This window comes from Drosophila novamexicana, unplaced genomic scaffold (assembly GCF_003285875.2).
Source record: "Drosophila novamexicana strain 15010-1031.04,08,12 unplaced genomic scaffold, DnovRS2.1 tig00000387-arrow-pilon, whole genome shotgun sequence".
Lineage (NCBI taxonomy): Eukaryota > Metazoa > Arthropoda > Insecta > Diptera > Drosophilidae > Drosophila > Drosophila novamexicana.
Window position 1 is genome coordinate 4,196,162 of NW_020824800.1, and position 19,588 is coordinate 4,215,749.

General features: G+C 39.8%; 1 protein-coding gene across 2 annotated transcripts; it reads left to right on the plus strand.

Annotated features, from left to right (window-relative positions):
• Positions 1–1,433: 1,433 nt before the first annotated feature.
• Positions 1,434–18,324, plus strand: LOC115760299 (homeotic protein caudal). 2 transcript variants are annotated; one of them, XM_030701587.1, is made up of 3 exons: positions 1,434–2,258; positions 8,905–8,958; positions 17,852–18,324. In XM_030701587.1, exons 1-3 carry the CDS (start codon positions 1,451–1,453, stop codon positions 18,322–18,324), a joined length of 1,335 nt encoding a protein of 444 aa, XP_030557447.1. In that variant the 5' UTR covers positions 1,434–1,450. The 2 variants fall into 2 exon arrangements, with proteins under 2 accessions (XP_030557447.1, XP_030557446.1); XM_030701586.1 differs by lacking the exon at positions 8,905–8,958.
• The last annotated feature ends 1,264 nt before the right edge of the window (positions 18,325–19,588 follow it).

The window sequence follows — 19,588 nt, forward strand, 5'->3', positions numbered from 1 at the left end:
TTTCTTCCTTCTTCCTTTTTATGTTCTTTCTTCTTCTTAAATATATTCTTTCTTCTTCTCATATAGGTTTTTTCTTCTTCGAAAATATGTTCTGTTTCCATATATATCCTTTATTCATCCTGCATATGTTATTTCTTCTTCCTGTAAATATTACTTCTTCTTCCCATATATGTTCGTTCTTCTTTAACATATCTTTTCCAATCCCGTTATGACAACAATTGAAAATGATTTATAAATATTTAGACGTTTTATAACCAATTTGAACTTTACTTTAAAGCCAATATTTGAGCTGTTCTCGGGCGTTATTCCACTTATGATGCAATTAGCGAGATGTTTATAGAAAAGTAACAATTGCTCTGCAAACACACACACACACACACACACTCACACACACACAAACACACTCACACCTAACAGAAAACTAGCTCTATAAAGCAGAAAAATCGGAACATTAAAATGGCAAAGGCTGAATGAATGATATGTACATGTACATGTACATGGAGTGCAATAAATGAAATCCGTCGTTATGGCACTACAAACATGATTTTACGGCCACTAATTGCATAATGCACACTGGCATGGAATTACTTAATTAGGGATAGCCAAAGGCAATATTAGTTTATAGTACAAATCGAAGCAGTCGTAAAGGAAAAAGGGGTATTTCATTTCTACACATACTTTGGCTCAAACGCCCATCGTCGTCTTCGGCAGCCGGCTTACCTGGCCAAGCCCTGGCCAAAAGGGGGCGGAGCCACACGGCCAGCCATGACGTACGCAAGCGGGACGTCGTTGGCCAGCAAGAGAGAGAGAGAGAGAGAGAGAGCAGGCAAAAAAAAAACAACACAAGCCATCTTGAATTTCAGGCACGCAACGGAAATGAGGGTTAAAATATGCCCACTCAGGCTGGTTGGCGTGCGTGCGAGCGAGACGACTAGTTAGACGGCAGTCGCTGCTGCTGTTGTTAGCGCGGCTCCCTTTTCCTACTTCTTTTCGGTTTGTTTTTATCAGTGCTCGACGCTGGTTGCTTTCAGTACGTATTCGACTGCGGTTAACGGCGCAACAGGCCAGACGCAACGGCAGTTAAGAGAACGCAGCAAAATTTGACTCAAAATTCACGCGTGTTTTAAATTGGGAAACAAAAATACCAAACAAAGAGTTTACAATTAAGTGCTTATCGATAGATCGCACCAATACCAATACAAACTACGTAAAAGTGCGTGCGTGTGTGTGCGCAAAAGAGGAAGCGCGAAAAAGTTCAAAAGCAAATTTGTCGAAACGCTTGCAAAATGTGCACATAAAACAGAGAGCGAAAAAAAAGTGCTTTAAAGACAGAGGCAAAAAAAAAGAAAAAACCCCAAGCAAATTGCTTAAAAAAATTAACAACAATAAATAAACAGTAAACAGTAATTTTCGAAGTTAAACAGTTTTGATTGCGCGCCCTAACCTCAAAATGGTTTCCCACTATTACAATACACTGCCGTATTCGCAAAAGCACAACGCCAATCTGGCGTACGCCTCGGCTGCGGCCGCTGGCCAACCCTGGAACTGGCCAACCAACTATCATACGCCGCCCAATCATCAGTTCCTGAGCGACGTGGACTCACCGCATGCCGCCGCCCATCATGCAGCCGCCCATCAAATGTACTACAATCCGCACATGTTCCATTCGGCGGCGGCGGCGGCCAGCGCCAGCGATTGGCATTCGCCCGCCTCCAGCTCGGCGGCTGGCGAGAGTTTTGTGCAGAATGTGCCGACATCGGCGCATCAGCTGATGCAGCAGCATCATGCGGCGCACATTAACAGCGGGCTGCCCAGCGGCGGCTCCAGCAGCTCGGCCAGCTCCGGCAGCAGCGGCTCTGCGCCGGCGGTGGGTGGTGCAGCGCCGGGCGCCACGCAGCTGAACGAGCCGAACGAGGCGGCAGTTCATGCCCAGCAACAACAACAACAACAACAGCAGCAACAGCAGCGGCAGCAACAACAACATATTGCCGAGGGTTTGCCATCGCCGCCCATAACGGTGTCGGGCAGTGAGATATCTAGTCCGGGCGCGCCCACCTCTGCCTCTTCGCCGCACCATTTGACCCATCATTTGAGTGCAGCGGGCAGCGTCAACAACAACAACAGCCCCTCAACACACAACAACAACAACAACAACAACAACAGCATCACGGCCAACAACAACCATCGCACATCGCCAGCGAAGACGCAATATTACGAATGGATGAAGAAACCCTCATATCCAGCACAACCGCAGCCGGGTAAGTCTACATACATATATACTAACATTTTGTCACTAGTGTAATTGAGAGCAAGAGCTAAACTATTTAACGGTAAAAACAAACTCACAGTCAAAGTTAGACTCGAGTTATTTTCTACTCACTTCGATTTGAGCATATTCCAATTCGCACGCGAATTGCGTAAACTTTGAGTTTTTCTCCACACGATCGAATGTTCACTTTCGAGTGAAAAGCTGTTAGTTTCACAATTTATATCTTTTGCGAAATCTGGAAGTCTTAGTTCAACTCCAGTTCATCAATTCCTTGTTTGGATGCGAGTTAAGTACTCTTCTGCGTTTGCACACACGTTCTTAATTTCTATTCACACACGCACGCACGTCTCATCTGCGTTGAACTAAGCAACTAACTGAGCTGAAAGCTATAGACTACCAAGCCTTGAGCCTTGATTGACCATTAAACGGTGACAAAAGCTCAGTGTCGAAATCTCTGCCAAGTTAGACTAACATTTTTTCTGCTGCGTATTGCGAAACATAACGGGCTAACATTGTTTTGACTACACGCCAATTCGAGCCCGAGTTAATTCCAATTTCGTTGTCGCTGCACACGATCTTTCATTACACACATACAAACATACGTACATACTGTAGTGGTATGCACTCTTGTGTGTGGTGAATTGTGCGCGCTCTGCTTTACTCAGCTAAGCTGCACTAACATTTTGGCTGCAGCGCGTACTTGAACGAAACGGAATGTCTTTGCTTTGTTTTGATCCAAGTTCGAATTCGCTTTTAGTCACCTTTCTGGGGTTTTCCGCTCATCCGCAACAACAGATCGCAAGCATTGTCTACCTCCGCGTTCGACCAAAGCTCGTGCTGTTCGCGCTTCAAAGGGAAAGAAAGAGAAGGAAGCATCATTTTATAACAAACCGTAAGCAATTTGTGCTCGAATTGAGCGCGCCTCCAAGGGCCATTAGCTCATAAAAATCAAATGTTTGTCTTCATTTTACGGCGCACCGCCTTGATTTATGCCCCAGGCTCAGCGGTCGCGGCCTGAAAAACTTGTCGACTCTGTTGACTAATTTTGTGTCGTAAATCAATTTAACTATAAAAAGAAAAAAGAATGGAAAGAATATTCAATGGGTTCGATCAATTCCACAGTTTCTAATGAAAAATGCAAATAGATGTGAAAAGGCAGCGAACTGCTCTCACAGCAATTAGCGGCTCGAGAAGTGTTTCAAATAGGCATGAAACGAATAGAATGTTAGGTGTTCTCTATTTATTTAGATCAAAACAGTTGCATTGAGTCATTTTGTTTTCGTTGAAAAAGCTTCCTTGACTCTGTTATTCCTCTGCTGCATTCACTTCTCACACTGCAGGCGCCACTCACATTAAATGTTAAAAGCTCAAGGCTTTACATTTTGCTTGTCGCTGTTCGGCGGCCATTCTTTTTTATTTACATAACAGAGCAACAACAACAGAGCATTAACATTAACAGCGATGCAAATGCCAATGCACACACACACACGCATACTTAGGCACTTGCATACCCACAAGCAAACACACACATGCCAAAACACGTGCGCAAGCGCTTACAATTTATGGCCGCGCTGAACGTTTCGAAGTTGACGACATTCGATATCGACGACGATATCCATTAAGCCCATAAAATCGGTTGGTATGCAATTAACGTTTATTGGGCCCGCCGTTGTTAATTGTAATCCTTTAACGGGTCAAGATGACAAATTAAGATTATGCATTTTATTTATTATTCGTATAAATAATAAACGAAACGCACACAAAAATCTCTCTCTCTCTCTCTCTTGAACGCAAACTCTACCCTATGTTCGGGCATTCAGTGTGGGGTATATACATGCGTGCCAATCGATTCTCAAAACGTGTCCAAACGCGCCCATTGGGTGTGGCAATAAAGTTCTTCGGCAATTGTTATTGTTTTTGTTGCTTGTACTTTTGTTTCAATAGCTGAGGCGGGGTTTTCGCGATTAGATTAGCCGCACTTGCTGGCCAAGGGAGGAGGGAGAAGTGGGAGGAGGGGGCGGGGTTTGTGTTTCTGTAGAATGGAAAACCTTTGTGAAATCAACGACCGCCTGTCAATGTTACCTGGTCCTCCCATCATATATATATATAGGTTTTTTTTTTGGGGTGATACCAAGTATCGAAACGTGTGCGTTATCTGCGCGACATAGCCTGGTTATGGGCCGATAAGGGCGCCGTTTGGCGTATTGATTAAAACAATATAACCAATAAACCAATAAAAATTAGTATTACTTCCAATAAAAACTAAATAGCGACATTTATGGCCAAATCTTTGCAATCATTATTAAAAAAAACCGTACCGAATCGAACCGAACCGAATTATGAGAGCGACCAGGAAGAAACCTTAACTTGGCCCAACGATAAGCTGGCAGTAGGAACGATTGATATAGGGGTAGTGGTGGGAGGGGGTAGTGGATTCAACGTGTCTTGCGCTGGGCATAAAACTTAATGCCACATGACACATTGAGATTTAATGTGTCAATATGCACAAAATTTATAAATATATCAGAAATAGAGAAAGAAGCAGAGTAGAAAAAAGAAGTGAAGGGAAAAGGTAGAGCTATCTATAGAGCACATATATGCCGGAGCATAGATTCGTGTTGCCCCAATGTCTGGCCCCAAAAAACTACGATTTCAAATTACGATACACTGTCACAAAAAAGGTGGCTCAAAACGCAATTGGTTAACAATATCTATTGAGTTTGTTGGGTAACAAAATTCCTAAGTATCTTGGCCTAAAAGCAAAGTTCCTATATGTCAATTCTTAAGCACAAACTTCTTATTTGAAGATTTGTTTTCCTAAGAACCAAAACTCTTTAATATCATTTTTGTTTTGTCTAAGAACAAAGTTCTTATTCCAACATTTGTTTTCTTGGGCATCAAAATTCCTGTTCTTGTTTATGAATATGTTTTCTAGAGTATCAAAATTCTTAATAATCAAATTATCAAATATCCTCATAAGAAAGTTTCTAATTCAAGAGCTTTTTACAAAGTGCGCAAATTTCCAAATATCCTTTCTTAGTCTAAAAACAAAGTTCCTATTTTAAAAGTTATTTTCTTAAGCATGAAAATTCCTAAATATTAATACTCAGCCTGAGAACGAAGTTCTTTAGGTCAGACTTCCAAAGACTCAATAAAGAATGCTTAATCTAAGAAGTTCTGCTTCTCTCTCTCTCTCTGTCTCGCTCTCTCTCTCTCTCTCTCTTTTCTTTAACTAAACATGCTGTGCTTAATTCTGACACTCTCAATTTAGAGTTCAAAGAAGTTTCTCAAGTTACTCATTAAAATAGATTTAGGCAAAGAAAATATGCTTGAAAGAACACTCAGTCTAGCTTTTCTCTGAGTGTAGACCCATCCATAGGCCATATGAACAGCGACGTCGACTGCGACTGCGACTGCGACTGCGACGTGAGCTATTTGGTTGCATGATAAGCCATTAAAAATGGCCACTAGCTGGCCCGTTGCAGTCAGCGGGCCGTATCCGTCGATGTTGCCCGCCGGAGTCGTCCGTCGATCGTTATCAGCGCTATCAATATTTGGTTTTTGTGCGCATTGCCGTCAGCATTTGTGGCCTGGGGCATGTGTCAAAATGAAGTCTGCCGCTTGATTAGCTCAGTTCAACATCATCATCATCATTGCCATCATCATCATGATCATCTATGTGGCATAGGCAGAGCGACATTGGGTCTGACAAACGCTATCCATGATTGACATGCCAGGATTAGCTCACACACACACACTCGTACACACTCGACACACACTCGCACACACAACTTGTGGCTTGTTTTTTGTTTTTTATCCATCAGCTCCATTTGCTTGGGACTTAGTTGTTCAAATATTGCGCCGCGGCCTGTTATTTGTATTGGCATTGATATTGCTAATAACTGAAATTTGTTGCTGCTAAGTAGCTGGAAAGCCCTTTCCATATATACACATGTACCCCGTGTGTGCTCTATAAGTTGTTGAACATGCAGCTACGATCAACCACACACACATACATATATAGATATAGATATATATATAGAGAGATTCACTATTGTGTGTGCTGCAGGCGCCGCGGATTTGTCAGCCTTAGGAACTTTAACTGGGAAAAAGTTTCAGGGGGAAGAAGCCCGCGAAAGGCAGAGGGAATTTCAATTGCAGCCAATAAGAAGTTTAATTATGATTGGGCAACTTAAGAGAGTATAAAGCGGGCTTTGAGAGTGTAAATATAAATAGGGTAAAAGTGGAAAGCTATGACGATACGGAAATAGAGGAAATAGACTTATATAGATTCCTACTCATACAGAAAACTATGAGTTTATAAATATTCCAGCTATGCCAAAATAATATTATTATAGTATTACGCCAAGTTTTGGATCTAAAAGCGAGCATCAGAGGCTGTCCACACTTGTTTAATTAAGGTAAGAGCAAATCGAAATAAAGCCAATAAGAACTTAAATAATGATTGAGAAACTGAAGAGAAATTAAAGTTGAGTATGTAAATATAAGGCAAATGTGAAAGTTTATGCGGAAAGATATATGCCAGGGAAACAGAGGAAATAGATATATAGAGAAACTTTGCTATGAAAATCTATAGACTTATAAGTCCTCCAGCTCTACAAATATATAAGCCTAGTAAGATTCAAGAACGCAGCGTTATGAAGATATGTATATATACGTAAGGATATATGCCAGAAAATAGAGAAAAGATTGAGATGAAGTCTTTTTCAGCTTACAATTCCGTCAAGTTTCTGATCTTCTATCAGCTAAACGGGAAGAGAAAGAATAAAGAACTGAAATGAAATGAGAAGAATTGCCAACTTAGATATAAAGCGTGTTCAGTCAAAATATTTCATTTTGTCATAAACAAGAAAATGTCGCTGCTCGTTAAGCTCCAGCTGCGACATTCAAATCCGTTTGTCAATCAAAATATAGCTCATACGACGCGTTGTACGCGCAAATATTTTGCGTGTAAATAAAATATCAGTGCCTCATGCATATCTTTAGGCATAATTCCGTTGATTGACGGACGGACGGACTGACTGACTGATTGAGCGACTCTTTAGAAACGTGTCAAGCTTATTGTGTACACGTTTTTGCTACTATTTTTATGGCCGCGATTTGCAGTCCAGTTAATATATATATATATACATATGTGTATACATTGTGCCGTTAATCGCTTAACAATACAATAAAGTAGCAATAATTATAAAAAACTAAATTAAATGCTTGCTTCAGAGAATATCGCCATAATATATCGCTGCTAAATTATATGCCCCGACCATAACAATGAACAATGAACAATGAATATTGTATATGGTTGCCATATTCTGATTTTTATGCCACTTTAATTATGATGTTGATGATTATTAGCCTGGATTTGTACTGATTTGACGGCCAGTTTAATTTCTGTTTATTCATTAATTACGACTCGCCACTCGCTACTCGTTACTCGTTACTCGCTCGGGTAAACATTGGGCCAATGAACAATGAATATATGGTTGCCATATTCTGATTTTTATGATGTTGATGATTATTAGCCTGGATTTGTACTGATTTGACGGCCAGTTTAATTTCTGTTTCATTCATTAATTACGACTCGCTCGATTTGCCACTCGCCACTCGCTACTCGTTACTCGCTCGGGTAAACATTGGGCCATATCTCACTTTTGCTTTCGGTTTAATGATCTTGCAGCTGCATCTCTCGGGCACGCTCCGGTGTTTGCCTCAAAGATTAAGCAAATATTGTTGCACGTTGACCCAAAGCGTTTAACCTACTCAGATAAGAGCGAGAAGCCGGGCAGCAGCAGCGAGTAGAAAATTTATAGTTCACACCCAGAGCAAAGCCAAAGGAGTACACACACAAATTTATTGTATATTATATTGTTGAATATTTTTATGATATGCGCAAATTATCAATAATGTGTTGGCCCCGGCTTATTATAACAACTAGAGCGCACGGCTATATCTTGGCAAATAAATATATAGTTGAGAGAAGGAGCAGAGGTCCAACTGAAATTTATTTCGCATTGTTTAGCGCATTGGAATTCGCTTAACATATTGATTCGATTGGTTATACACTTGTATATTGTTTCATTTGAATAGGAAGACTCTTCGCTTGGGAATTATAACGCTTCGATTATGAAAAGATTCTAATTTGTTAAGTTTCTGCTTTTGCTTTTCTTAGCATCTAGGTGTTTCCGGCTTAAGTTTTGTACGATTTGGTTTAAACATAATTTGGAAGATCTACATAAAAACTTGGGGAATATATATTTCAGCGTTTCCTGAAATTCCACTCGCAGCTGTGGAAAATTGATGGAAAATCAAAAAATGATACTTTCGATAACAAAATCATTTTCAAAGATCTTTGTGCAATTTCATTGTAGACATGTTTCACGCTTTTCACGAAATTCGCCACACTTGGGTGAAAAATGCAAGTGAAAGAAAGGGGGAATTCAGAAAGTTTAGTTCGTTTGGCCTCAAACTTATTTTGAAAATTCTATTAAATTATAGTATTAATTACTTAATTATAGTATTTATAGCTTTAATAACTGATGAGTTAAACAAAAATCTATAAATAGACTAAATGCTAACTTTAATATAATATTTAACTCTAATAAACGCAACATTCGCAGAACTGTGCAGCTCGCCCAATTTAGAGGACTTTACCGAATTGCTGGAAGCAGGTGGTACGCATCCAAAATAATTCTAACTTTTCTTTCTTTCTAAATTTTATGTTTTGTCTTGCTCGCTCCTGTTCTTGTTCTTCTTCTTATTGTTGTTGTTGTTGTTCTTCTTCTTTTGTTTTGGCTTGCATGCGCCGCTCATAAATAAGCTCGAGTCGTATATCGTATCGTATGTGCATATCGTATGTGTATATCGTATGTGCATATCGTATACATACAGCATATGATTATAAATGTTTATTGCATGCTTTCGCAGCCGCATTCAAAATAATTAACGTAAATTTGAGAATAATTTTGTCCCCCCCCCCCCCCCCCTCGCCGCAAACCAAGCTGCACGAACTACGCAATTTATGACTTTAATGGCGACTTCGAATTCCAGTTCGAGTTCGAGTTTCGAGTTTCGACTTCGACTTTGGGCTGGCAGTCAAATTGCGGCCGATGGCAGCCATTTTCTAAGCACAAACGGCGGCACTCCCCGCGCCGTTCGAGACGCTCATAAACGCGATCCGCTGCCAAAATGGCGTGTTGGCCACATTTATATGGCCATCATCAGCCTCTTGCTCCGCCCTGCGTGCCTCAAATTTGGCTGCGGCACGTACATGCGGCATTCGTTTGTGTCCCTGCACGCGATCTGATAATATATGTATATATATATATATACATTTTTTCTTCCTCCGTTGGCATTTATAATGCTGCGTGCCGGGGCGCGGCCTGGCTTTGCGCTGCAGCTGGTGGGTTGTGGCGAGGGGGGGTATATATGATGGCGGGGGATTGAGTCTGGTGCCTTTTTGCATATGCATGGCACACACTCATAAAGCCGTTGCCATGTCGCATGTTTCCACTTTGATGTACGCCATTTTGAATTTCTGCCTTTCGCGCGCGCGCGCGTGTGTGTGTGTGTGAGTGTGTGCGTGTGTGAAAGAGTTATTTATTGTTGCGTGCATAGCATTAGTGGAACCTTAATTAGCCCTGATGGAAATTATATAGCTGATCTAATTTTCTAGATGAACAACGAAATGCGCAATATATAAAGTTATGCGTATAAACAAACCTTTCGATTTGCCGTCGGTCTTGGCTTAATATAAAGCAACCCACAGCTACTTTTGAATATTTGTCTGGGCTTCAGTTCTCATTTATCCCTCATTTGTTTTTAGTTTCTAACAGTTGTATTAGCAGTATTATTCGTGTTACATGAAAAATGTATATTAAAATAACATTGAATGTTTACCAGACGTGATAACAGTTAACATCTTTACATAACGAAGGAATCGCTATGTGAAATATTCCCACAGCTCTCCACTAATGTCACGAGTCTCCAAATTGTGTAGACATATACAGGCTACAATTAAATCCGCTCTCGCGTTGATTTATATGTATGCTGATTCCACCTCACACTCCTTTACAAATAAACAGCCGCCGCAAAGGTGGTAAATTTCCCAGGCCCACGCCAAGAACAAAAGCAAAAAAAAAAAAGGGCAAAAAAGGAAAAATAAAATAAACGTCAAATCGAATCAAATGATTTTATGATGTAATTTGAGCTAATATTTACGATATAACAGCATCTAAAACAGCAGCAAAATGCCAAATAAATGTTATTGTTATATTGTCGCTTGGGTGGTGAGCTGCTGCTTTAGCTGCTGCCCGTTAGTTGTTATTGTTGTCTCTGCCTTGCCACAGCCATGAAAATACATTTATGATGCTCACCACAGCCACACACACACTCTCTCTCAGTGTCTCTCTCCCACCCACTTCCCATGTTTGCGCTCAACTTTAAGTTGAGCTCAGAAACAAATTGTTGAGTGTTGAAAAGTCAAGTGTTGGACTCTGCTGCCGAATGTTGAGTGCCTCAGTCCCAGGAGTGCAATAACTGAAATTGCTGCTGAGCGTCAACGCGGGGTGGGGGCGGGTGGTGAGAGCGCAGCTGAGCGGGCTGCCCGAAACTTTTGACCCAGGCTAAAGCTTTAATTTCGAAATTTTAATAGAGCAGAGAGCGAGCGAGCGAGAGAGAGAGAGCGAGCGAGAGCAGGTAATAAATGTCTCCCAATAGATTTGTGTACACATGCTGAGCACTTCATTTAGTTTGCGTCCTTATTTTGTCATCATCTTGGGCAATGCCCACACCCCCCGCAGCACACCCACCCGCAAACACACCACACACACACACACACACATAGATAAAGATGTACCGCAAGTGACAAATTAACACACAGCATGCAGCAGGCCGCATTAATGCGCAACCACCAACCGGCGCGTAACTAACCGCAACGGTTAACGGTTAAATATATTGTAACTGTAACTGTCAGTGGCCTTGGTCGCTGTGATTGGTCCGCTGGGAACAGTGCACATAATTGCCGCAATCTTTGCGTTATGTCCGGCTCTGTTTTGGCAACAGCTGTTCGAAAAATCGGCGCTACCTGCTCGTATATTAATATAATTTATGGGCCAAATTGTCAATTGTCTCTTGACAATCATTTACGGCTTAACTTTGCTCCATATTCCAATACCCACACACCCCCTCCCCACCCCCCACCCTGCATCTATCTACCCCTTAAATTACATAATCGCATGCGCTATAAAATCTTAAAGCCTTCCAGCTATTGGCATTTGTATTGTTTGCACTCTTTTCCTTTGTCGGCAGCCAGAGATACAAACATACACGCACACACACACACGCACACGCACACACACATTTGTTGCGCTCATAAACTATTCGATTGTTTGTCATTGCGCGCACCAGTTGTGAATTATTACACTGAGACACATTAACGATAAGGTCAGGGGCAACAGGAGCAAGTGCTTGTCAAACAGTCCACACATTTTGCTCAAAGTCGAATTTTGTGAATGATTCACAAATGACAAAAAAATAAATTTATGAGAAGTAAATCGCAAGGTTTCTAAATATAAATCTTTTGGTTCAAAGATTTATTAAGTTTTCTTTTTATATGATTAGGACATTAGAGAATTGTTCAAATACAAGCAAATATTAAGATTATAATGAAGTTTTTCCCAGCCTTTTTATGATTTGTAGAAGAAGAGATAAATATATAGAAGTTCGATTTTGTAGAATGCAGGGTATATATTGAAAAAAAAAGGTTGATAAGGTCTGGGGAAAGTGCTTGAAAAAGTCGCTATATATGACTATATTAAATATAATATAGCTATTGCATGACAAAAAATTATAGTAAATTGTTCAATTTTCAACTTTTTCATGTTTTTCGATTAGTTTTTGGATATCATTGAAATGATGATATATGATATATATAATATATCGAATAGATAGAACATTGAACAAATTTACAAAATATACAAAATCGTTTTTCATTTTTGTTTTTAATAAGGAAATCCCCCGACTTTGAAGCAGCTTAGTAAAGATTTAGTTAAAAGAGATTAATTTGTACAAATTTCAACTTTTGTAGTTTTTAAATATGGAAATATTTTGCATAAGAGTAATAGCAATATATATCTGCCATATAAAATATTGTAAAGTAGATTGTTCAAATTTGAATTAAAAAAAAAAGTCGTTTGTTTTTTTACAGTTTTAACTTTAACAAGATATCATTGAAATCTCCATATATGATTTGATTGAATATATAGCTATGCCATATCATATTATAGAATACATTCTTCAAAGTTGAACTACCAAAAGAAGCTTTTGGAGATATTACTCAAAAGAATCTTGAGCAAATCAAAAGTAGACGGTCTAAACTAGTTAAAGGAACCGGAACATACCTTAGGATTTTTACAGTTAGACATATAAGATAGATAGATGTATAACTATAGATATATATAGATCTGCCGAAAGCTATCAGGTTTTTTGCGCAGTGTTGCAAATGTGAATGAAAGCGCGAAGCCCGGGCCAGATCGTGCCGCCAATTGCAGCATATATGTACACATATAGACATGGGTATTACAACCGACAACCATTAGGGCTTATCGTAGGCTCCAAATGCAACTGCAACTGTTGCAACTCCTCGAAGCGAGGTTCTTGTTACAAGCGTGTTGTTGATACAGACCTCAACTGGGATTAGGGGAGTGCGTGCATTTGAACTATGCCGCCCGGCAATCGATAGGCAATGTCGACTAATCCATCAAATATATATATACATATATATATATATAGATAGATATAGATAGATATAGTCGCATATAAGCTGTACGTGGCATGCCCCACTTGCCACACACACACACACACACAACCTCATTCTCAATTCGACAACATTTACCACATTTGTACAAGTCGTACCACCCCACCCCCTTCTCTCCCACCCCCCCCCCCCCTCTGCCCTCTCTCTGTGCCAGCGAGAAAGCCATAAAAAAATGTCACACCTTTTTGTTATTTCTTTTCTGGCTGCCACAAGGCAAGCACTTTTATGCAGCATTCTATTTAATTACAAATAAAATGTATATTTTATTTTTATTTTTTTATTTTTTTGTATTTTTGTTTGTTTATCTCAAAGAATATGTGCTGCATTTGAGCTTTTTGTGCTCTATTTGCAAAAATGACTTGTTTTTTTTCTGCTTTTATTATATATCTCTTATTTATTTTTTGGGGGTTTTGAATTATGAGCGCGTATATCTTATCAAGGCAGCACAAAAACCCATTCGAAAGATCTGTGCGCCGTCTATTTGTCCAGACTGTGACTGCGACTGTGACTGTGACTGCGACTGCGACTGCGATTGCGACTCGGTTAGATTGGACCAGAAACTGTGCGTATTTGTTTTGTGTGCTGTTAATAAAACACTCAGTTTACGGTTTAGTTAGTTTCTAGTTTATGGTTTATTGTTTTATATATGGCAACACACACACACACACACTCACACACACCATTTATTTATTGGCTTATGGCCGTGAAGGTCAGCCGCAGCCTCACAATGTCGCTGCCCAGCAACAACAACAACAACAACAGCAAGAACATGGCCCCAGTTTTGGCCAGGGATTTGTTTACACACAAGGTGTGAGAAATTTGTACCCAAAGTGCCAACAGATAATATTGTGCATAGATTAAATTGGGCTACGATATTATGCCAGAACTTTTTATAGAGTATTCCATAAATTGTTGCCAGCTTAGAATTATGAGCAGTGTTTAGCAGCTAAATCTTTCTCTCTAGCGAATTTTTGTACTTCTTTGAAGAGCTTTACGAGCTTAGATGAAGTATGAATTACGTTTAATTCAAGAGTTCAAGGCTCAAGTACAAAAAGTCGCCGCTTTTCTCTCTGTGTAGTTAAGCATTTCCAATCAGACATCTCTAAAAATATATATACATATATATAGAGTATTTGTTTAGCTGAGAGTTCTCTGGCTCTATTTTGGATTCTATATGTGCTTGAACTTGTTGCTATGGCAGTTATATGATATAGTGCGCCGATCCGGCCAGTTCTGATATACAGCTGACTTTAGCTTCAAAACTAGCTCGCTTGGAAATAGACAGACAGACAGACAGACAGACAGACAGACAGAGAGACAGACAGACAGACAGACAGACAGACGGACAGACAGACAGACAGACATGACTATAACAAATCGTCTGCTGATCCAGAATGTATATACTCGAAGATATTTGATGAGAGAGTTCTAGTACGCACTACGAGAGCATAATAAATATTCTTAAATATATTCACAAAAGAACAAAATAATAGAAAATACAAATATTCTTAAAATATATTCGAATATATACACAAAAGTTTACTGTTTATAGAAAAATATTGAATCCAGCTGCTCTTTCATGTCATAATCTATATAATATGCTTCTCTCTCTCTCTCTCTCTCTCTCAAATAACTGGAATAAGAAGTTGAAGAAGTTGTATAGATATATAAGGAATAAGAAGTTGAAGAAGTTGTATAGATATATAAGAAATAGACTATATAAGAAGATAAGTAATAGACTTTTGGGAAAATCGTGAATCAAATCCGAGCTTTTCGCGCATTTTCCTTTATATAACATTTCGGACTTACAAATTATTGCGAAATTGTACAGTTGACAAAAAGACAACAACAACAAAAAAGTAAATAAATAAATTTTTTGTTTATTTTTTTTAATTTTTTTGTTAAGTTCAATTTACACAAGGAAATCCAACTTGATGATTGTGTGACTGTTGCGATTTGCCTGATATGCATAGAATTTCTTTGGCTTTGGCTTTGGCTTTTGGTTTTTTGCCTTTTAATGGTGACAAATATTTGTGCAGTTCCCTTCCAAGTCTGTCTAAACAGTTGCCGGTTATCAGCATTAGGCGTATTAAACGCCCCGTTTATCAGCCTCAGCCCAGTTGGCCAAGAACACGCGCGGGCCAAAAAAGAAAAAAGCGTATATAAAGACGATCAGAGGCCAACTAAAATCGCAAAGAGACTACAAAATGTGAGATTTATTATTGGCCGGGCGCAGCGAGACGACAAAAAGGCTGTAGATAGATTAAGTATTGTGTGGACTTAGCTGGAATGAGGCTTTAACTTTTATATGACGATTGCCACATTTGACTAAACAAACTGGCAAAGACGACGACGACGACGACGACGACGACGATGTTGATGTTGTTGATGACGGCGAATGTTATAAATTCATGTCTAAACAAAAGTGTAAAAAATAAACACGACTGCGAGAGCGACAAGATAAGGCGCAAAGCCAAAGTTTTCAGTTTTCTATTCTTTACGTTTGTTTTTGGCCCAAAACTTTGTCTATGCTCTTGTAAGCAGGGCCGCAAATCAGGCCTGGCAACGGCATTCCCTGGCTCTCACTATCGATTCGTAGTTCGAACCTGCAACCAACCTTTAATTGTACCAAAACAAAAAATAGTGCATTGACTCCAAAGTACACTTAACTTTGGTGCCAAACTTTGCATTGAACTAACCAAATTTGTTGAATGTCAAATTTTGGCTAGTCTTCAAATTTAGCCCGCATTTTGTCTATGAAAATATTTAAGGCTCAGCATATTTTCAGTGCAAAGGGGCAATTGTTAATTAACGAACGTTTTTTTATTGCAATTTTGTAATTTTAATTTAAGAATTTGACAGAGATTTTCAAGATTTGAACGTACAGGCAGGAAGCTGGTTCGAATCATCTTCGATTGAACATAGATTGAATATACTTTGAATTTTACATAGATTGAACACAGACTGAACGTAGATTGAATGTACATTGAATGTAGACTGAAGGTAGATTGAATATAGTTGAGCCTAGATTGAACGTAGATTGAATATAGATTGAACCTAGATTGAACGTAGATTGAATATAGATTGAACATAGATTGAACGTAGAACAAAAATAGATTGAAGATAGATTAAACATAGATTGAATACAGATTGAATACACATTGAATATAGATTGAATATAGATTGAACACAGATTGAATATAGATTGAATATAACTTAATTTTTGGAATTTCGAAAATTTAGATAATATATGACAAACGGGCCTCTCCTCTAACTTGCGAGAGAGTTTCACGAGCCGCTCTTAAAGGCAGGAAGCTGGTTCGAACTTCGAACTGTCTAGGCGAAACATTGACAATAAACCTGTTTTTCCTAATTTTTGAATTGCCAAAGAGAATATAAAGAAGCTAGAAGTTTGGGCTTCGATTCCTTACGGTTTTTATTCCCAACTGAAACCCTTTTCTGTTTATGTCAGATTCGCCTTCGCTTCTCTACTCTCTTCTGTCTTCTCTCTTCGCTTTGCTCTCTTAGAACAGAGTAATGCCCCGTATATATCGTATATCATTGCAGCGCATTTTTAAGGTCTTTAACACCTATTTTGTTGCCGGGCCCGCCTGCATGCTCTACTTACTCGGCCCGGACTCGGTTGGGCCTATCTGCTGGCAAATGTCGCCTGAACTTATCATCTGTGAAAATATTTGTATGTTTGCTCGCTTGTTTGCTCGATTTTAATTGTGGCCACGGAGCCAGGCGCATAGAAAGAATATATAAAGTACAAAAAATTAGAGCAAAATCCCAACAAAAAAAGAAAAATGTTTGCATTGCGTTTTGTTGTGTGAGAGAGTTAGGCAGAGTGTGTGTATGGTGTGTGTGTGTGTTGTCTCTGTGTGTGTGTTGTCTCTGTGTGTGTGTGTGTGTGTGTGTGTGTGTGTGTGTGTGTGCGCGTTTATCACGTAGGCAGACGCAACTATGGCATGACATGATCCCGTGGCCTTTTTCATGCCTCGTCTTTGGCTGTTTGTCATCTATTTGAATTTTGATTGACTAATTGCGCAGCGAGCTGAGAGAGATCAGGGAGCAGACCAGGTCGTACTACACAAGGTGTCTTTGGCGGCGCCCAAAAACAGGGGGCGTGGGCAATGGGGGAGGGGTAGGCGCGCCTAAGAAAATTTTGATGTTTACCGCAGCGAAAAGTTGACAAAGTTTTGATCGTGACATGGCCAACGCGGTTTGCACATTTTATGGCCTATCTTAATTCAAATATTGTCGGCTTGCATGACAGCCCTGATGATGACAATGATAATGACAATGACAATGATGATGACAATGATGATGACAATGATGATGATGATGAACTGTTTGCCCAGTCAGTCAATCACGTGGCTGTGACGACAAACGAGCTGGGTTCAAACATTTGCATTAATTATTAACAATTCGAAATGTTTAACAAAATGCAACATTTGCCTGAAGCATGAAACATAATTATGCATAATATTATTACATACAAAATAATATTGTTATACATAATATTAATATATTAATCAACTAAATTTCTTACCAATTTGTTCTTTTACACTTAAAACTTTCTTGGCATTTAATTAAATTATTGCATAATATAAACTATTTTATTTTAACGTTTTTTTAACTTCAGATAATTGTTTATTAAATATTTAATTAGCTGATTATTATTTATATATTATATTGTTAAGTAATTTAACTAATTAAAGCTTGATTTACTTTTGTGCCATTCGCAGGCAAAACGCGCACCAAGGACAAATATCGCGTCGTCTACACGGACTTCCAACGCCTGGAGCTGGAGAAGGAGTACTGCACATCCCGTTATATAACCATACGCCGTAAGAGCGAGCTGGCGCAATCGTTGTCGCTGTCGGAGCGCCAGGTGAAGATCTGGTTCCAGAATCGACGCGCCAAGGAGCGCAAACAGAACAAAAAGGGCAGCGATCCGAACGTTATGGGCGGCGTACAGCATACGGACTACAGCCAGCTGCTGGATGCCAAGACGAAGCTGGAGCCGGGCCTGCATCTGCAGCACACGCTGCACTCCATGAACCCAATGGCGGCCATGAACATATCCGCCATGCGGCTTCATTCGCACTCCCATCTGGCGGCCCACAGTCATGCGCTGGCCGCGGCATCTGCCCATTCCCATCAGCTGCAGCACAGCGCCCAGATGTCCGCCGTGGGCGTGGGCACGCTCTCCATGTGACATGACTATGCAGGCGGCGGCGAAACGAATAGCTATGGAAGCAGCGGGGATGGCGGGGGCAGCGGCGGGGACAGCTACGGCTTTGCAGCGTGTCCACGTGATCTGGCCGTGGATTTGGCTTAGGCATAGGCTTAGCTTGGGTGCGTGTGTGTGTGTGTGTGTGTGTGTGGGAGAGAGCAAGAGGGGCAGACAGGATAGGGTGGGGCGGGGGGCGTGGTCAAACAGTTAGACTGTTTGTGCAGCCGGATGCGTTTGCGGCGACGCCTTTGAATATTGCACGTTGTTAATTTTTGTGATTGTATATTCACGGCGTTTGTGGCACGCCTCCGGCTGGCCACGCCCACAGCGGCCACACACACACACACACGCACACATACAACTGGCCCAATCGTATGTAATATGTTTTGTTTTTTGTTCTAGTTAATGTTTAAAATGTAAGCGCAAGATTTGATTAGTTAGCATCCACACACACACACACACATATATACTATATATATATATATAAACTAGCGCATAAGTTGCCCAAGAAGAAACAAATCAGAAAAAAACAACAAAAAAAAAACATTTGAATTAACATTTAAACAATTTGTATAGCCGTCCCGCTTGTCTAATTGCTTTTAAACAAACACACACACAAACTATATTATAATTTAGTTAATATTGAGCAAGTTTTTAATATTTTGGTGCAATTTGATTACACACACACACACATGTAAATATGTAACCCAACACAAGTTTTAACGTTTATTACTTAAATGCGGTAATAACAATTAGTTAGTTACTAGACTAAATTGAATTTAATGTTAATAACAGCAAAAAGCACACACACACACACACACACACACACACATGCATACATATTTCGTGCACACAACAAATTAAATATATAATCTAAGTAATTATAACATATCAAGATTTGTGGCACACGTGCTTGTAATTTAATGTTTAGTTAATTAATTTATGTAAAATCCATGTGCTATTTGAATTAAACAAAAATAAAATTTTAAAAAAACACAACAACAACAAAATGATTGTCGTTACATTTGGGGGTTAGTTTCGCTGTGAACACAATATTCACAATAGCAGCAGCTGATTTGCTCCACCTACTGGAAAGAAGAGGAAACATAGCTGTCAATTTGATTTCGTTTTGCCTACGCCTTCTTCACTCAAACGCCATTGACGCGCTCAGCTGACACTATTGCTTGCTCTGTTGCACTAATTGGTTATATGCGCCGTCTCGGTTGGCTTGTAATGTGTGCGTGCC